The following is an 18,680-nucleotide window of genomic DNA, read 5'->3' as shown; positions in this document are numbered from 1 at the left end:
CAGCCCCCGGCGCCCGCCGCCGGCAGGCGAGGCACGGCACGGCACGGCACGGCACGGCACAGGGCGGCCACCCCGCCGCAGGCCCCGCGCAGGAGGGCTGCTCGTCTGCCCCCGCCCGGCGCTGGCGGCCTAGGGGGCGAGGAGCCGGCGCCGCTGGAACCGGCGGGCAGGGGAAGGACGCGCTCCGTAACCAGGCAACGAGGCTCCCGCGGGGGGAGAGAGCGGGCAGCGCCCGCTGCCGCCCCGAGCGAGCGCCCCCTGGCGGCGGGGAGGGCGCAGGCGGGGTCTCCCCGCTCTCCCTCCCCGTGGGAGGCGGGGACGTGGAGTCTCTCACCTGTGGGGCTGCGGTGGGAATTTACTCCCTTGAGTGAGCTCGTATTTGACGGTCTGCAAGTGTTGGTGTCTTCCGGAGACGGTGGCGAAGCGTTCAAGCTGAACCACGCGTTTCTAAAGGCTGTGGTGTGGCCAAGGTGGCTGGTACCAGTACAGTACAGCCTCGTTTCTATTCTGTATGTGGCAAACCTGGTTCTGCTCTCAGTTAAAGTTAACATTTTGCCCTGAAAACCAAACATACAGCTAGCATCGCTGGGGATTTGTGTGCTGTGCAATGCGGCTGCTTCCTAAACGCTATTACAGATGCATTTTTCCTGTCAAACTAATTTTGCTAATTGTCAAAGGGTCACCTTGGAGATGAAAGGCCAGCTCAGCTGTGTTTGACTTGTTTATCATCATCTGTAAAGTTTCTGTCATCGGGACATAATTTACAACACTAGGGTTTGCCCACACCAGGGTAGACTCTACCTCAGGCTCCATAAACCGACTGGCTTTGCAGTACTGACATGAGCAAAATGTCTGAAACCAGTTCTCTGGGAGGAATCCTGACTCCGTGTCTTATACTTTTACCAGCCTGGCCTTCAGAGAACAGAAGTATCAAATATATTTGACAGCTGTCTGGTGCAAGCTAAGTTTTAACAAAGTGGACCAAGTAAATGTATGACCATTTCAGTGTCTAACAGATCTAGGGATGATAACATGTGCCAAAAATCATCAAACTTCAGGAAACAAAATTTTAAAAAATTAGCGTATAAATTTAAAAAATAATGTGAAAAGCCAAAGCGAATCTATCAAGATGGTTATAACTATGGCACAAGTCTACAAGGTCACATTGACCAGGTTCCCAGGAAGGCCGGTTGTTTACAACACAGGCAAAGTGAAGCAGCTTGTAGCAGTCGGGGGCGGGGGAAGGGTTTCACGCATATAATCTGAACTCAAAGCACTGGAATTTCCATGAATCTCTGGGCTGCAACAGTTCACAAGGGTATATTTGTAATCCACTTATGTCTCTTATGGTGGGTAAAAATAAAGTCTTTTTTTTTCTTCAGTTTGGGTCCCCAAACACCAGTGAGTGATAACAAGGAACTGTAAGGACTAACTGGATTCAAATATGTCTATTGGATTCAAATATGTCACTCAACAAATTGAAAAGGTCCACTGATCTAACAGGCTTCTATTGTCCTCTCCTTTCTTTGTAGCTTTCAGCTACAGCTTTGTAGCTTTTTCTTTCCTACCTAATTGTATTCCTGGAGTTCAAGGGTGTAGCCAGTGTACTTCTTGAAAACAATGCTTCTTACACCGGGCTAGATGGCCCACTTTTACCTTGCTAATAAAACTAAAAACTTATTGAAGATTAAAAACTCATTATCTGTTCACATTATGCCCCAATTAATAGCAGGTTTTCTTCTTCTGATAGCAAGATAACTGATTAAAGCCCTGTAATATGTCCTAGGAAACCTACCTATTTGGTGTCTAATTTGCTTCTCCCTCTCTCTAGCAGGAATCCCAGAGTAGTTGGAGGAGCAGAAGGTGGAATGTGAAGTAGTTGATCTGTGTCGAAGGATCCCCGTTAGCCATCCAGGCCATTAGACCTGTTCAGAACAGGAATGAAGTGTTCAATTGCCTCATTGAAGATGAATCCTATTAGCAGTTTAATGCAGTTGTAAGCTTAGAGAACAGATCCATTTCAAACTAGTTAAACAGGAAGTAAAGCCTCTACAATTTCTTTTACCTAGAACAGTTCCTCTCTGCAGGAGTCACAGTGGGATGTGGAAGAGGTATTTGCATCAGGAAGTTCCAGTAAGAAGCCACTGAATGGCAAGAAGTATTTGCATCAAAAAACTCTTAGGAAGAAGGAAAAATCCTTAGACATCGGTTTCCTCTTTAGGTTAGTAGTTGTGGTAACACAGAAAATGAGTATGCTGTGTTACCTTACTGTATCTGTTGTCTGTCAGTCCTGCTCACAGCAGACCAGGGGCTGGCTCCTGGAGAACATAGTTAAGTTGCAAAAAAGGTTCCAGCCTTGGTTCATAATTTTTTCCTTTTTTACAGCATTTAGACTCTAGGTCTTGTAAGCAAAGGGAGTAATCACCCAAGGGAAGCTAATGTCAAGTTAAATCCCAAGTGCTACATTTTTCCCCTACCAAGCCACACACATTGCTCAGCAGTTGTTCCAGGAGTAAGTGTTCCCAATATATCCTCTAGATCCTCAGCTTGAGCTCCAGAGGTGACAGCTGCAGAGATTCTTGACTCTTATACACAGGAAAACACTGAAATCTTTTTCCCCTTTCCCCAGGTATTATTAGCATGTGCCCCTCTCTCAATAATCACAGTGATGTTTGAAACCTGAAGGTGGTTTTTTATTAACATTAAGTATTTGGTTGAACAGGTTAAGCCCTATCTCTGCAGCTTGCAAAGTCCAAAATTTAATCAGTAGACGAATCCTTATACTTAGCAAATGGATCTAGATTTGGAAAACTTTGCACGAGTTCAGTGCCTGGGTACACATTATTATTTTTCTTAATTAGGCCTCACCAGATCACTAAGCTTTCTAATATCACATAAATTGTATCATCTAAGTTACTAGTCTATTAATGTTACAAGGAAGGTTTTTTTCTTTTTAGAAAGAAAAGCGATCATTAAAAAATTGTTCACGTGGTTGGAGAAAGTAAAAAATGCAGTTTCTTTTCTGCTGAATTGGCTGAGTCCACGCCACGTAGGAACTGCCACCCCAGTGCACATTGTTGCCATGATCAAATTCATGCTGAAATGAGGCTGAGATGCACATAGTGCCCCACAGGCTTTGGGAGAAACTGGAGCACAGTCAGGAGGAGTTCATGGAGCTCTCCGGTAGTCACCTTCACCTAGGCAATCAGGAATCAGGCCAGCGTGGTGCATATGAAACATGTACAGCCTGGTATGGGCTCTCCAGCAAATGCCAGAAAGAGTCCTTGGAAAGCTGAAGAGCCATTACTGAAAGGAAAAAGGACACTAAAATCGTAACTACTTGGCTAGTTCTGTGCCTTGCATCTAGTTTGTCACTAGATGCTAAGGCTTGTCTTGGTACCCTTTTCCAGCTGACTGTGAAACTTTTCACATTAAATATTCCAAAGGCTGCCCAGCCCTGCTGGGGGGTGCTGCTCTCTCCCTTTCAGTGTGCTACAGCCAAAGCACTAGTCTAGTCTGCCTCAAAATGGCAGTACACTTGCTCAAAACTATTCACAGTGCAATAGTTCTAGCCAGGATAACAGCATATTTACAAATACAGTTTCACCATGATGCCCGAGTAGCATTATCCCATTTTAGAGACCAGGGGATAGAATGACTTTCCAAAGTCCCCTAGTAGAACCATTGGCAGATTCATAACTGAGTCTGTGCCTCTGACTGCTAGTAAATAGAAAATCAAAGGTTGGTATCCTCAGGCTGCAGGTTACTGTTTGCTCTTTGCATCAACATCTTTATTTTAATATTTCTGCCACATACATATATATATATATATATAAAATGGCCATAAATACTCAGAGAAAATCAACTGATTATAAGCTAAAATACTGAACTGTGAAATATGGCCACTGGGAATGTAGCACACAAACTTCTCTGACAGTTACACTGTGGGGATGGTAATCTGTAGCAGAAGAGTGGAATAAACAGGTCGGGGGTGGGGGGGAATACTCTCTTAAATCAGAGAGTGTCAATATTGAAAAGCTTTTTGGTTAGTTGCAAGGGTTTGATCCAGCCGAGCTGAAGGAAATACTTTTTTTTTTCCCAGTGATCAATCCATATTGAATCCTTTGTGCAATAAGCAGCCATAGAAAGGTTTTGTGGAATTAGTATTATAAATCACACATTCAATCCCTTTGTGAGTGTTGAAAGCATTGTCATTCTTCTAATCACTATATCCCATCTTTGATCCATAACAAATATGCACACCCAGCTCTACTAATCTCCATTATGATTGTGAGATATCTGTATTTGCCAGTACTATACCAGCAGAAATAGTTAAAATTTTTCTTCCTCCTATGATTTCAGGCTTTGCTTTTTTTTTTCTCTCCCAATTGAAACACATTATTTAAATAATGGCCTTTCCTTTATAATTTAAAATAAAAATCAATAAAAAGTTGGAAACAAGATGGAACTCTTTTATTTAAAACCATATTTATAATGAGAAAATCATTACTATAAGAAAATCATTTGGTCATTTTGAGTGACCATGAATCCCAGATTTATTTTTCAGTATGACATGACTGTAATATTTCCAGATATGTGCCATTTTATTATATAGCCCAAGAGAAATTACATTAGTTACTTCTGGAAGTCCATCACACACAGCCTTTATTATAGGCACAAGGTCAGAGGCACTCCTGGCTGTAAGCAATAAATGGAGAAATTACAGCTAAACACCTGCCAAAGTCTTTGCTAGGCTCAGCCCTTTACTTGCTTTAGTTTTGAAATTCGATCATGTTATCTCTACTCTCCATTGTCTTTCAGTTAATACAGCAGCTTTTCCAGCCGGCTATTCCAGTCCAACTCTTCTGTTCTCTTAGGACAACAGCTTGGCTGTGGATATATAGATGTAGATATATATGTGTGTGTTTGTAGATCTCATAGGTTTCACAGCTGAAGACTCAGTGTTGGGGGACATAGAAATCCCATTTAATCACAAGAAAAATCTTCACTTCTGATCAGATTCTTCAACAAAAGGAAAGGCCCTGCAAAGGCTGAGGAGAGGCGCCTGCGGAGACTGAAGTTCCAGCTACCTCTGAGGGTAAAGTTAAATAAGATTTAAAGGATTTCTGGCACAGGATGGATGGTGATCCTTGATACTGATCCTGAAAAGGGGAAAAGGATTTTTTGTCCAATGGGTAATAGGAGAGCCACCTGATCCAGCTATGAAATTGTTGAGATGGAAGAGAGGATCTCTCTCTTTTGGAGGAACTGAAGGAAAGGTCAGGTGTTGGATTCCCTCCCAGTCATCCCACCTTAAGTCACTACCTAAAAAGGAGTAAACCTGAAACGACATGCTCTGCAGAAATACTTTGGCAGCTGCCTTGTTGGCTGGGAGGGGTGGAGGGGGAATGAATTAAATCTGATTCTTTCTCATCTCACCAGCCGTATAACAGAGAACTGAGCAAATGTGACAACGGAAGGGAAGGTACACCGTGAGCTAAGTGACCTTCCTGATGTCATTCCTGATGTCATTAAATCTGCTCAGCAGGGAGATTCACCCTTGAAATGCTTGAAGCAGCAACAGAAGCTTAGGCCAACTGCTGGGAGGACTGACCATTCTCCAAAATACTGAACAGCTGCTGCCCCTGAGGAGTCCTAAAATGTTACCAAATCCAGACCTTCCTCTACTTTCCCATAGACACTAGTTGACTATTCTATTTTATGGCTCTTGCTTATGATTTTAGGGTGTTACCAGTTGATATTCACATTCTCACGTTTCAGTGTAAAACTACAGGACATGTTACATAGGGCCTCTGGGCATCCTTTTCCAGAGCAAGCATCATTTTTGCTATACATGTTAGTGTATGTCCCCTGATGGAGAGAATGGACAAAATGTTTCTTTAGATGTGTGATCATGCTGCCATACAACCCACAGTTGCTGGGTGTCCATATTAATACAGCTCAAGAAAATGTGCAGTTAATTCAGCCTGAATTAATTTATGTTCTAGGAACTGCAATCTGGGTAAAGCTGTTGGACTGCTCCCTGGGGAGGAGTTTAAATAAGCCAGCCTTGATTTTGTACATTTGATTCTTCAGAGCTGAAGCCAGCCAAGAAAGCCATTTATGATGGATACTGCGCTCTCCCAATGTTTTTCCATAAAACTGCCACGGAGGCAGAGGTAGGGAAATTAATAATTCTTTGCAGGTAAAGGAGAACAGAGCAAACAATTTGAAAATACAGTGCTATACAGTGAAAGAAAAGTATTATTCCCCCGCTCTCCATCACTTAAAATCCAAGTTACCAAACCAAGTCCACCTCTGCATAGAAGGTCAGTTTGCAGAAGAACTGGGGTATTGTATTGGCATGAATATTACAAGCAGATGATCAGCTTTGCATCTCTTGTCCAATACAGCAATATTTGGTTTACATCAGTAAAACAGATGTTCTCACAGAGAACTCACCACAGGTTTTGGAGAAGCAAGACTAGTGGAGAGTGGAAATACCTCTTGTTCAACCAGCAGAACTGCGGGGGGAGGGGAGGCGGGGCAGGGCAGGGCAACTTTAACAAAGAAATTATTCTAGGATACATGCAAAAGTGTCTCTCCTACCAAGCTTTGTTTCTTATACTGGTGCATATAGATAAACTGCACTCATGGTCTCAGATTGCTTTCCTTCTTCCTTATACCTGTATTGCAAAAAACCTGTATTTGTCCTGAAATACCATTTTTGCCAATTGGGTGCCATTGGGTTATATGTGTTTATCTCATTGCATAATCGAGTTCCCATCTCCTCTGATACTGTTTCTTCCACACCACATTACTGCAGTCACTTTAAAACAAAACAAACCACATAAAACTTTCAAAAATATATTGAGTAATTGCATAAGAATTGGCACAATGATTGAAATAATCAAGGGAAGCGTTTCCATTTGCATTTCAGTATATAGTAACATAAATAAAGCACCCAATAATTGAAATAAATACCTACATGGCTGCTCTTGAGTCAAATGAGAAATACCAAGTGCGTTTATCTTTACTTAAAGTAAGTAGAACACACTTGGCCAATCACGCACTGCAGTGTGGGCATCCTGCCAACTGGAGTTCTGCAAACAGCATACACACAGCCAGCCCTACTAGCAAAAATAAAGTGATTGTATGAAATGGGTTGTGATTTACCTAGTTAAGAACTATTTTGTTACAGTAAAGAAAAAGTAAACAAGAAAACAGAGGATTCTTTACTCTCATTTTTTTACCCATTGGATATTAACTTATTTGTAATTTTTTGTTTTGGTATTTGTGCTTCTTTCTCCTTTAATCGATCTGATACATGAGTGTTTTCGGAGGAGGAGATATTATTTTTTACGTCAGGAGTGTCGCTCAAGTCACTATATGCTGAATGATGCCTAGGAAAGGGAAATGCAATGAATTGCAATGACATTTAGGAAAAAGTAAAATAAAATAAAATAAAATAAAATAAAATAAAATAAAATAAAATAAAATAAAATAAAATAAAATAAAATAAAATAAAATAAAATAAAATAAAGCCAACAACGGGAAGTCACTACTGCAAGGAGCTACACAATGCCTCCGGGGCCTCGCACAGCGCCCGTGTCGGGCGGACCCCGAGTGTGGCCCGTGAGAGCCCGGCAGCGCGCCCGGTGCCCCGGCTCCCGCGGGAGCGCTCCCGGGGCCCGGGGCCGCGGCAGGACTGGACCACCGGCGGGGCGACCCGCCGCTGCGCTGCGGCCGGCAGCAGGGCGGCACCTGCCCGGGGTCCCGGCCCGCCGGGGCCCGCGGGGGCTGATGAAAGGGCGGAGACCCCGCGGCCGGGCAGCAGGCGGCGGGGGGCAGGGTCCGGCGGGCGAGGGGTGCCCCCCCGGCCCTCCCTGCCGGGGACAGGGCAGCGGGAGGGCACGTCTAGTCCGCCCAGGAGAACCCAGATCAGGGATGCCGGAGAGGAGAAGGTGCAGAAGGAAAAGGGGTGCCCCCCTTCCTACCTCGGGTTGCTCGGGGGAAGGGGGTCCCCTTTGCTGTGATCGTCGTGGGTAGGAAAAGTTCACGCAGAAAAGGCTCCAACGCAAGTGTTGGCCCCATGCAGCGCCTTCCCCTGCCCAGGCGCTGCCCCCGGGCCAGAGGAGCATAAACGCCACCTTGTCGCATCGCACCGGCTCGCCAGCTCCGGGGACGGGGACCCAGGAGCCACCGCCCCGCCGGGGGGTGCTCCGGGCAGCCGGAGGGACCCCCGCCGGCTGTCCTCATCGAGGGCCCAGCGGCAGGAGCGCAGAACCAGGGCGGCTCTGCCCGTGGGAGGGAGGCACCCAAGCCCCCCGACTTCGCCGCAGCCTCGATGGGCTCCCTCCGGAGCGAGGGGCGCTCCCGGCGGCCACCGACACCCGCTCCCGGAGTGCCCGGGGACCGCCCGGGCTCCCCGTCCCGTCCCGTCCAAAGGACCCGACCCCGGCCAGCGGCACGTTCCCACCCGATCACTGTTCGCCCGCTCGGGTGGGGGAGGATTCCGGGTCGGAAACAGATGGAAAGAGGCATTTCCCACCGTCGTGAGGCGTGGATGGGTAAGGACAGGGAGGGGGTAGGAGAGACTGAGGGGTCCCACTGCGTTTGAGGCGACTCGCTTCGCAGCTCCCCTCCTCGTGTAGGGCCCGCTTGGAAAGCCGGGTACCAGCGGCCCTCTGCAGGAGGCAGACCCGGGGGAAAGAAAAGGCGGCTGTAGAGTGGGGAGGAGGGCAGGCACCCTGATGCGGACACCGCCTCGCAGCTCCTTCCCGGTCCGTCCCACAAGCACTGGCCGCGAGATTCCCAGCCAGGAGGCGATGGCGTTAGGGTAAAACCAAACGAGACCCTGTAGGTTAAACCGAAGGGGTGGCCGGCGGGCGCTGCCTCTGCCAGGGAAAAAGTAGGTTTCACGCTGGGGGGAACTAAAATAGCGCCCCACAGTTAAAATTAAAACCCCTGCCGATTGCTACGGCAGCCCGGCCCACGCGTGGGACAGTACCTGCGGGCAGCGCTCCCCAGCAGGGCTGGGCAAGGGGCGTCGACGGGCTCCCGGGCCGTGGCGGCTCCCCGCGTGGGCAGCGCCGCGCCGGTGCCCGCTCTGTTCCCCACGGCGCGGCCGGAGGGCCCTTCCCACGGGCGAGGCCCCTCGGCCCGGCCCGACAGCCGGGAGCCCGCAGCGATGCTCTTCCCAAAAAGCGGCCTCTTGCTGAGTGGCCGTTGCGGGGCCCAGCTCTCACGGCCTGCGCCGGCACCGCGGGCTCCCGTGGACGTCCTCCCCCGCTCCACACACCCCCCCAGACCGCACGCACATACTTCCCTCTTTTAGGTCAGTTATTATGTTTCCCTCCCTGGCAGCACGCGCCGGTGGAGCCAGGAGCTGAGATGTGTAGATGGGGAAAATCGGATCACCTCAGCCTGCGCCTTTCTCCAGGCTGCATAAACAGCTCCCCCTTGGACCAAAAAGAAAAAAAAAAAAAAGGAAAAAAACCCCATCAGCGTACAGTTTGATCATAAACTGGCGCTACTCTAACGAGAGCTGGGCAAAGGCTCGGTGTGAATCGGGCCAGGGCTACCCTCCTGAAGTCTAGAAAACGCATAAGCAGCTCAGCGCGCCTGGAGAGCTCCTGGCTGCTCTCACGCGTCCTCCATCCCAGGAGAGCCCTTCCCTTCCCGCTGAGCCTGCTGCAAAGCGTACGGACGAATCGCGCTGGGCTCTCGGAGCATCCCACATAGGGCTTCCCAGAGGCTCACGTGCGGGGCAAGGGCAACTACTGAAACACCCGCTTTTTCCTGTGGCCGTGAGCTGAGCTGCCAGGACCCTCCTCTTCATACAGGGAAGGCTTTTCTCCACCAGGGCTGCAACACGGCGTCCCGGGCTGAAGGGAATTTCCAGCTGCGGCTGACTCTGCCTCGGCCTTGCTGATATGTACAGCGAGCCGAAGGGCTCTCTAAGCTTACGGCCGGGATCCGCCTGTGCTCTCACCTCCGGGAGCAACCCTAGGAAGGAGCTGAGCCCGACCTGCAGCCGGACAACAGGAGGCGCTGCGACTTTGCACAACCCCCGGCCTCCCCTTCCGTCCCCTCCCCGCCCGTCCCGGCCCGCCCGCCCGGCGGGCATCCCGGCGTGGGCGTCCCGCGGGGCCGGCCGGCGGGGAGCGCGGCTTTGCCGGCCGCCACGTCTGCTCCGCCCGGCGAAACGCCTCCGCGGTTTGTAGCAGCATCCGAGGAGCGTGGTCGCCTCTGTGCCTGCTCTTTTTTTTTTTTTTTGCCAGGTACGGAGCGAGCCCTGCGTGGGCCGCCCCGCGTCCCGGAGGGTGTTGCTCCCGCGGGGCTGGGCTCCGGGAAGCGGGGCAGCACCGCCCCGAGGCCACCCGGCGGGGAGGCGCCGCCGGCGGGGCCGCGGGGGCCGCCGCACCCCTCGCAGCCTCGCCGTGCTGCTGGGGGGGTCTGCACGGACCTCGGGTGCTGAAGTGAAAAAGCCACCACCGAAGGGTCTCTATTTCCAGACGTATAGACCGCTGCCGTTAGGGAAAGAGGGAGGGTGCATACATGAACACCGGAATTTTAATATCCCTTAGGTTTTCCACTGGGTTTTGTTCCAATTTCCACGGGTGTAGTTTGGCCATTTGAGAAAGTAGGGTTTTAATCCATAAAATAATCTATTTTATTTCCTTTAAGACACATTTTCATCCCCTGTTCTCGCCTGCTGATTCCAGAGTTTTGTTTGTTTCAGGGATTTGACTTAATTCTGTTGCCAGCTTTAAAGAAAGAAGGACGAGGATGGAAAGAACAAAGAAAGGGATAACAGAAAACGCATTTAGAGGACAAGTTAAAACATATTTGTCGAGGCGGAGAGACGCTACATCTCATCGTTTAAATCCTGGGTCTCTGTATAAGAAACTTTAAAATCATGTTTGTGAGGGTGACGTTTTCGCAGCTCACTCGAGGACAAATCCCTGTGGAAGCAACTGCGGTCCTGCTGGCCGATAAACATGCCAGGCAGAAATTCAACCCCAGATGTGTATTTCAGTTTGTGTGGTATGATACGCAAGCCTTTTTCAAAACCCTAAGAAACTTTATTTCCCCGTCAAATTCCCATTGCTTGGAAAATTGGGGGGGGGGGGGTGGGTTGGAGGGGGGGTTGTTTGGCGCGTGGGCTTTTTTTTTGTTTTGTCTTTTTTTTTTACTGTCAGGTGATAAAAGTTCTAACAGCTGGGTAGGAACAAACTCATAAAGGATAGGGCAGAGAAACCCAGGAAGAATCTGTGGTCTTGACATAAGCTGGAAAAGCCGGACAGGGCAGGAGCAGAAACAGAAAATGCTCGGTCCGTCTTCAAAGACTGCGAGATTTCCTCCATAATAATAAAAAGCATTGTCCAATGACAATTTGTTTAATCGGTGTTGCCCTTCTTTACCTTTTACAAGCCTGTGTAGATTCCTCCTCCCCTGTTCTTTGCAAGAAATCAGGTTGGTGAGCAAGAAGTTGGTGATGAGATACCCGCTACTTATTATTGCTGCTCCTGGGTGCCTGGCACCACAGGAGGCTTGGGCTGGAGGATTTCTACAGTAAAGATATAAAATGGTTCCAGTGGCTCACCTGATGTTTGCCAAGTGGAGGTTAATATCGGTGGGTCCGCATTCAAGCCTCTGCCCGCATTTATTGGGTGCCTGTACTGTTATGTCTCAGCGGGGTGAAAGAAATATCATCACCACCTACACAGAACGGCAGCCCCGTTTGAAGGGCTGGGCTGAGCCCCAGGTGTGGGTCGGGGCGCTTTCGGGGGCGCGGAGCCGAGCTCCCCCGCTCGCAGCCCGGAGCGCCGAGTCCCGGCCCCCGCCCCGAGGGCGCTGGGAAGGGGGGGCGCCCCGGCGGGGGCGGGGGACCCCGCGGAGGTACCTGTGCGGTCACCGGCTTTGAAGTGAGGGGCGGGAGCCGGGGGGAGCCTGCGGACTGCAGGACTCGGGACTTTGGAGCACGTCCCGGCCATCGAGTTAAAGGAGCATCTACTGGACTTCGGTAAATATTGCCCCTAATCTCAGGGGTTTAAGGCTGGATGGCCTTTTGCATTCTCTTCAAACAGAGGGGGCTGCCCTTCCCTTATCTACCTCATTTCATTTCCACCGATCCCTCCTAGCATTTGTCCTGTCCATCTGAAAGGGTGGGTTCCTCCCCCACCTCCCCCACCTCCCCCCTTTCCTACCCTCTCCCACCTCTGTCTCTCCTTCTTTCCCCACAAGCTTAAACCAATTACGCCGCTTTGCAAATAAAGTGCCGCCCCGGGGGGAGTTACAGGCGAGGGGAACTGCCTTGTTTGCAGGTGCATCTCCGGCTTTGTAGGTGCGAACGCCTTTGTGCGGCGGACAAATGGGGAGAGGAGGAGGAGGAGGTGGGTACTTCTGCGACGTAAGATCCACATCAGCTCAACTCCACTCACATCCCAGCCGGCACTTCCTCACTTTCTCAACTGTCTCGCCCCACACCGCTCCCTGCCTCCTTTTTGGCTGCTTATAGAGGAGGATTCAGCACCCCCCGCCCCTCCTGAGAGCTGGCTTCCTGCTAGGTCGGGCTTTCGGGCTCTTTTCCTGCTGCCCGTCGCTCGCTTACAAGAGGGCTGGATGGTTACACCGGGCAGGTTGGCTCCATAATGTTAGGGACTGTGAAAATGGAAGGGCATGAAACCAGCGACTGGAACAGCTACTACGCCGACACTCAGGAGGTGAGTGAATCCCAGGGTCTGGCTCCGCTGCTGCCCCTCTCCGAGGGGGAGGGGGGCCCGGGGGGAGGGCTGGGGGGCTGGAGGGGGGCAGCAATCGGTAGGAATCGGTTCGCACTCCAGACCTTGCCAGCTCAAACCTGCCCCCCCTCCCCCTCCGGCCCTGAAGCTGGCCGGGCTTCCCCGAGGAAAACACGGCTCTCGAGAGCCCCGGGAGGCGCTTGAGGGAGACCCGGGGCGGCTGCGGGCCCGCCGGGAGGGCCGGAGCCCGGGGACAGCCCTTGATCTCATCCACAAGGCGTAACCGCCGCTTGCGGCGCGCACAAAAGCGCCCCGTAAACTCTTGGCTCGGGGCAGGGGACTGGCCGCACCGCCGGCCCCCGGCTCCTTCCCGGCGGGTGGCAGGGGGCGAGGGGCGCCGGCGCGTCCCGGGGCGGGGGCGGCGCCTTCCGCGGGCTGTTCGGCGGGGCCGCCGGCCCCTCCGCTCGCCGCCGCCGGGGGCCTCACCTGTTAAAGCCGGGCGAAAAGAAAGGCGGGGGGGGGGGCGGGTGGAACAGCCGTTTGTTCGTACTTTGCAAGACGGGGAGCCTGCGGCGGGCGCTGCGGCCGGGGGCCGGCTGGCGGCGCTGCCGAGCGCGGCCCCGGGAACCTGCCCGGGAGGGGGGCCCGCGCCCGGACCCGTCGCCCCGGGCCCGGCCCGGCCGCGGCACCCCGGGAGGCGCCGCCGCCCCCCGCGCTCGTTTGACCACACGGTGCAAAGCAAGGCGGGGAGAACCGGCCCCAGCGCCGCCAGCCCCGGAGGAGGAGAGGGCCACGGAAACGCTCGGAGCCCTCCCCGCGGCGCGCCTCGGCCCGGCGGGGGCGCGGGGTTCGCCCTGTGCCGCTGCGGCTCTGCAGGGGGGTCCCCGGGAGAAGCCAGCGCCGCCGGCGGCCCCGCGGATTCCCGGCCGGGAAGGAGCCGTTTTAAGGAAGTGCGGTAGCGAGGCAGGCACCTAGGTGTGCGCACCCGGGCATTGCATCAGCACACCCGGACACACGGCGCCGCAGTCCCCACGCCTCGTCCCGGCACCCCGGAGCTGGCACGCAGCGCCCACGGGGCCACGCGGGCACCGGCAGAGACGTGTCACTCTGCTGGCACCTTATTTAATAGAGGAAAGTCGGCTAAGGGCAAATACGGGTCATCCTAATTATCTGCCGTTTCCAGACTCATTTATCGTCGCCGTACTCATTATCCACAAACATAAAGTTAAGCGACCTTCGCTTTTGCTATTTTTTAGCCTCAATCTTTTCTCCTCCCCTGCTATTTAATTTGAATCGCTGCATGGTTGCAAGGTGGGAAACCCATCCGCGTTCTACCATCTCAAATAATTAATGTCATCCTCTAAATTAAAAGCGCATTTATAAGCTCGTGGAATTTGTAGTCAACGGTAATGAATTTCGTACACTTAACCGTCGCCTAAACCTCCTTTCTTAGCCGTATTGCCTTTGTTCGAGGTAAACTGGGAACGTCTTTCTCCCTCCTGTTAAATCAGATGCCACACTGGAAAGCACGATTTCAGGCTCTCCGGTTCTGCCTTTTTTAAAAGTTGCGTTATGTGGTAGGGTGCTACAAATTTTGCACTTCGGGCAAATGTAGAAAGACTCAGGCAGGGAAAGTTCAGGCTTGCTGTAGTTTGGGGAAGTTTGGGCGGGGGGTTTAACCTTAATGTAAAGACTGACTTGTTAAAAAATACAGACAAGGGGAAAGCTTTCCACAGATTAAATACGCGGACGTGACCTGTTGGGCTTGATTTCTTGTTGTTGTTGTTTTCCGACAAGACATTATCGCATTTTGTGTAAGAATAGAAATTTAAATCAGCGCAGGGTGGGAGAGATGCGTAAGATTATTCTAAGAAAGTGCAGGCAGTTGAATTTCTCCTCGGCGCAGACAGTGTCTGCCTGTAAATTACAATAACCTGAGGAGTTTAAGTATTTAGCTAGCGAGACGGGACACAAAATCAGCAAAACCGCGGGAATGCTCCGGGAGAAAACGCGCTCCCGGGGTCTGCCCGGCTCCGGGGGGTGCGGAGCTGCTCGGGAAGGCCGTCGGTCCGTGCGCCCCGCGGATCCCGGCGCACGCCGCGGCTCGCCGGTAAAACGGGAGCGCGTCGGGACCGAGCACTCCTCCCCCTCCCTGGCTATTTATAAACACGTATAAATATGAATTAGACTTTTTCATCGGTCCAGCGGCCCTTCCGTGTGGCTGTCGGAAAGCGCTTTCCCGGGTGTCGGGGAGGCGGCTGGCGGCGGGCCGTTCGCACGGCGGGCTGGGCAGGGCGGGCAAGACGGGGGGACCCGGCCCCGCCGGGGTCCTGCCCGTCCCCCTTTCCCCCCCTAACCCCCTCTCTCCGTCTCGCTGCCCTAGGCCTATTCCTCGGTGCCTGTGAGCAACATGAACTCGGGGCTGGGCACCATGAACACCATGAACACCTACATGACCATGAACACCATGACGACGAGCGGCAACATGACCTCCAGCTCCTTCAACATGTCCTACGCCAACACGGGGCTGGGGGCCGGGCTGAGCCCCGGCACCGTGGCCGGCATGCCGGCGGGCTCGGCGGGGCCGGTGAACGGCATGCCGGCTGGCGTGGCCGCCATGGGCACGGCGCTCAGCCCCGGCGGCATCAACGCCATGTCTGCCCAGCCGGCCCCCATGAACGGGCTGAGCCCCTACGGCGGCATGAACCCCTGCATGAGCCCCATGGCCTACACCCAGTCCAACCTCGGCAGGACGCGGGACGCCAAGACCTTCAAGCGGAGCTACCCCCATGCCAAGCCGCCCTACTCCTACATCTCCCTCATCACTATGGCCATCCAGCAGGCGCCCAGCAAGATGCTGACGCTGAGCGAGATCTACCAGTGGATCATGGACCTTTTCCCCTACTACCGGCAGAACCAGCAGCGCTGGCAGAACAGCATCCGCCACTCGCTCTCCTTCAACGACTGCTTCGTCAAGGTGGCCCGCTCCCCCGACAAGCCCGGCAAGGGCTCCTACTGGACCCTGCACCCCGACTCCGGCAACATGTTTGAAAACGGCTGCTACCTCCGCCGGCAAAAGCGCTTCAAGTGCGAGAAGCCAGCGAACAGCAAAGCCCCTCAGGAGGGCAGGAAAGATCAGGCCGGGGCCTCCAGTTCCAGCTCCAACTCCCCCCTGCACAGAGGCCACAGCAAACCCGCGCAGCTGGACACCTCCACCTCCCTCTCCAGCTCCAACCCGTCCACCAGCCCCCAATCCATGGACCACAGCGGATCGAGCGCAGAGCTAAAGACCTCGGCCTCGGCTGCCTCCTCCACCATCAGCTCCGTCCCCGCCTTGGCCTCCGTCCCGCACCCCCCTCACTCCTTAGCCCACGAACCCCAGCTCCACCTCAAGGGTGATCCCCACTACTCCTTCAACCACCCCTTTTCCATCAACAACCTCATGTCCTCCTCGGAGCAGCAGCACAAGCTGGACTTCAAAGCCTACGAGCAGGCGCTGCAATATTCCTCCTACGGGGCCAGCATCCCCGGCGGGCTGCCCCTGGGCAGCGCCTCCATGGCGGGCCGGAGCAGCATCGAGCCCTCGGCCCTGGAACCCTCCTACTACCAAGGTGTGTATTCCAGACCCGTACTAAACACCTCCTAGCTCGGCACCCCACGCCGCCGGGGGCGAGCCCCTCTTCCCACCTCCACCCCCCCAATCCTCCCCTTCCCTGGCTTCTCTCCCCCCTTTCCCTCTCCCTGTGACAAACCGAGGTGTTTCCGCACGCTGCGTGCAAAGGACTGTTACTTTTTAATTGTTTCGCTACGCGTTGTGTGTTGTTATGATCCACCACGACGTCCTGCAAAGCCGGCCGCGTCCCGCTTGTACATACCCCCCGCCCCGCGGAGATCCCCCCTAGCCTTTGCAGGGTGTTACTAAAGAGAAGAAAAAATTGTTGAGCTTGTAAACGACTTGTTTGTGCTTTCCGCCCCCTCATCTTCCCCCCTTCTGTGCTCTATAATCTCATGTAAGTTTACAGGTATGTGGCAATACTTTAACAATACGGAGATGAAGAAGCGAGTAGACATTTAAGGCTTTTTTTAATTAAAAAGGCTTTGAAGGACAATACTGCTGTGAAGTAGCAAAACACTAAGAGAATCTCTAAGCAACAAGAGGACTATTTACTTACTCGGATCATCCTTTTGATACTTGCAAAATAAACCTTCGGCTAGTACAACCCGCATACACCCAGATGCTGCGGGCCGGATCCTGCACTCCCGAGGGGACCAACTGGAGCTTTGGAGTGCAGGATGCGACCCTTGTTTGTTTTTTTTTTTTTTCCAAGTGTTACCTGTCTTGGGATGTAATATAAAGAGGTCACAGCCAGTTGGATTTTTTTTTTCCTCCCCATCTGTTACTGAAGATTCTCGTTCACCAGGAACTCTCATCAACATGTGGATGACATGCTTATTTAATTTAAGTGTCTTCATTGTGTGCCAGCTAGAACTGTGTATCTATAACAAGGTTATTTTTCCCCTTCCCCCAGGAAGCGTTGACTATTACACCGACGCAAGGAAAAGAGGAGAGCTCTGTCTCTCTCCTCTTTTCCAACTTGTTTAATAAATTCCACATACAGGTTTTGGTTTGGTTTTTTGGTTTGGTTTTTTTTTTTTTTTTTGTGGCCGTTTAATTATCGCCATCGTTATCTTGTTTCATCCAGTGTTAATGCACTTTCCACAGTTTTACACGGTGTTAGCATAGCCAGACGGGTTTTATTATTATTCCTGTTCGCTGTCTCAATGTTCTTAATTTATTGCATGGTTTATATTTTTTTCTTTCTTTACAGCTGAAAATTGCTTTAAATGACAGTAAAAAAAAAGAATTACAGGTGAATTTAAGAAATTTTGTTAATTTTATAAATGTGATTGTAATTGAAAAAATATTTTGATTTAAAACGATAACTGAGAATTTAATGCGTGAAGTATGTTTTTGATCATTTGCAGTTAAGGACCTTAAATAAATCAAATGATAACAATGAAAGACTTCTGCTATTTTCTTTCAACGTTCGTGGGGCGGGTTACGGCGGATGGAGCCATGTGCCAGGATCACAACCGCGGGGCTAAAGCGTGGATGTGGAGAGGAGCGATCCGTACGGCCAGACGTGCGCGGAGGGCCGGGAGGGGACGCGGCCGCAGGGCTCTGCGGGGCTTTGCCCCCCGCCGCGGGGTGCGGGGGGGCTGCCTGCTCGTGGCTTTGGGGTTTGAATTCACCGTGCCGGGGTGTGTTGGGAGAGGGAGGGAAAAAGCCACCCGAGGGGGTGCTTTGCACCTCCTGGGCGCTCTGCGGCCGGGACGGCGGCACCAGACCCGGCGTTTCCCCGCCGGACGGCGCGAGGCCCGCGGGGAGCGGCTCCAGCCCGGCTCCCGGCCGCTGGAATGGCCGGGCCCAGCTCCCGGCCCAACTGCCCCCGGCTCGGCCCGACCCCGGCAATAACAGCCGCCGCGCTGGCGAGCGCTGGTCCCCGGCAAGCGGCATCGTCGGGGGGAGGGGAGGGTTTAAACGCAAACAGATTTCCCTCTGCTCAGCCCCCTTCCTGCACGGCCGCCAGATAAAAGAACTGTGTAATTCTCGTAATTATCACATAATTGCCCCCTGACGGGTTAGGGACGGCGGCGACAAACTAAATTTAAGGGCCAATTTAGAAAAGAAAAGCCGAGCCAGCGTCCCAGAGATCTCACCAAATTCCTCCAGCACTACTGCCCGGCGAAAAACGGGAGTTAAAAAAAAAATAAAATCCCGGAGAGCGCCTGTGCCGTGGGCTCCGCAGGTGCGGCCGGACCGGCGAGAGGCAGCGCTCGGGCGGGCGGGGAGCTGCCGGGGGTCCCGCCAGGGCTGCAGCCTGCGGGTCCGGCAGCGGGAGGGAGCGGGGCTTTGCGCCCGGGGCGCCGGCT

At 52.7% G+C, this 18,680-nt stretch overlaps 3 protein-coding genes across 11 annotated transcripts in view; 1 reads left to right on the top strand and 2 right to left on the bottom strand.

Annotated features, from left to right (window-relative positions):
• TTC6 (tetratricopeptide repeat domain 6) overlaps positions 1-10,059 on the bottom strand; it is a 92,582-nt gene extending 82,523 nt beyond the window's left edge. For 2 of the 8 annotated variants that reach the window (XR_010374417.1, XM_064460325.1), the window contains exons 1-2: positions 7,998-10,057; positions 335-1,925 (exon numbers count right to left, since the gene is read on the bottom strand). The gene's annotated coding sequence lies outside the window, so the exon portion shown is untranslated. Of the gene's footprint in view, positions 1-334; positions 1,926-7,997 lie in introns of all 8 variants that reach the window. The other 6 variants (XM_064460322.1, XM_064460321.1, XM_064460326.1 and 3 more) reach the window with 6 other exon arrangements.
• LOC135314977 (collagen alpha-1(I) chain-like) lies at positions 7,562-11,999 on the bottom strand. Its single transcript, XM_064460095.1, has 5 exons — positions 11,729-11,999; positions 10,031-10,529; positions 9,011-9,291; positions 7,998-8,897; positions 7,562-7,917 (listed from the first exon to the last, which is right to left on the bottom strand). The coding sequence occupies exons 1-5, from the start codon at positions 11,997-11,999 to the stop codon at positions 7,562-7,564; spliced, it is 2,307 nt and encodes a 768-aa protein (XP_064316165.1).
• Positions 12,000-12,238: 239 nt separating this feature from the next.
• On the top strand, positions 12,239-17,611 carry FOXA1 (forkhead box A1). 2 transcript variants are annotated; one of them, XM_064460332.1, is made up of 2 exons: positions 12,239-12,728; positions 15,130-17,611. In XM_064460332.1, exons 1-2 carry the CDS (start codon positions 12,657-12,659, stop codon positions 16,390-16,392), a joined length of 1,335 nt encoding a protein of 444 aa, XP_064316402.1. In that variant the 5' UTR covers positions 12,239-12,656; the 3' UTR covers positions 16,393-17,611. The 2 variants fall into 2 exon arrangements, with proteins under 2 accessions (XP_064316402.1, XP_064316403.1); XM_064460333.1 differs by lacking the exon at positions 12,239-12,728 and adding an exon at positions 13,923-14,057.
• Positions 17,612-18,680: the final 1,069 nt, after the last annotated feature.

The sequence above is a fragment of the Phalacrocorax carbo genome, chromosome 9, assembly GCF_963921805.1.
Source record: "Phalacrocorax carbo chromosome 9, bPhaCar2.1, whole genome shotgun sequence".
In the NCBI taxonomy this organism is placed as follows: Eukaryota; Metazoa; Chordata; class Aves; order Suliformes; family Phalacrocoracidae; genus Phalacrocorax; species Phalacrocorax carbo.
This window is presented reverse-complemented; position numbering and strand designations above follow the sequence as displayed.

Bases quoted from the DNA above. Each gene is read 5' to 3' on its own strand.
- FOXA1 (XM_064460332.1), top strand. From the start codon at position 12,657: ATGTTAGGGACTGTGAAAATGGAAGGGCATGAAACCAGCGACTGGAAC. The intron at 12,729-15,129 runs GTGAGTGAATCC...TCGCTGCCCTAG, and splicing joins ACTACGCCGACACTCAGGAG to GCCTATTCCTCGGTGCCTGT.
- LOC135314977 (XM_064460095.1), bottom strand. From the start codon at position 11,999: ATGGCCGGGACGTGCTCCAAAGTCCCGAGTCCTGCAGTCCGCAGGCTC. The intron at 10,530-11,728 runs GTAGGTGGTGAT...CCCTAACGGCAG, and splicing joins AAACGGGGCTGCCGTTCTGT to CGGTCTATACGTCTGGAAAT. The intron at 7,918-7,997 runs GTAGGAAGGGGG...TGGGCGGACTAG, and splicing joins CTTCCCCCGAGCAACCCGAG to ACGTGCCCTCCCGCTGCCCT.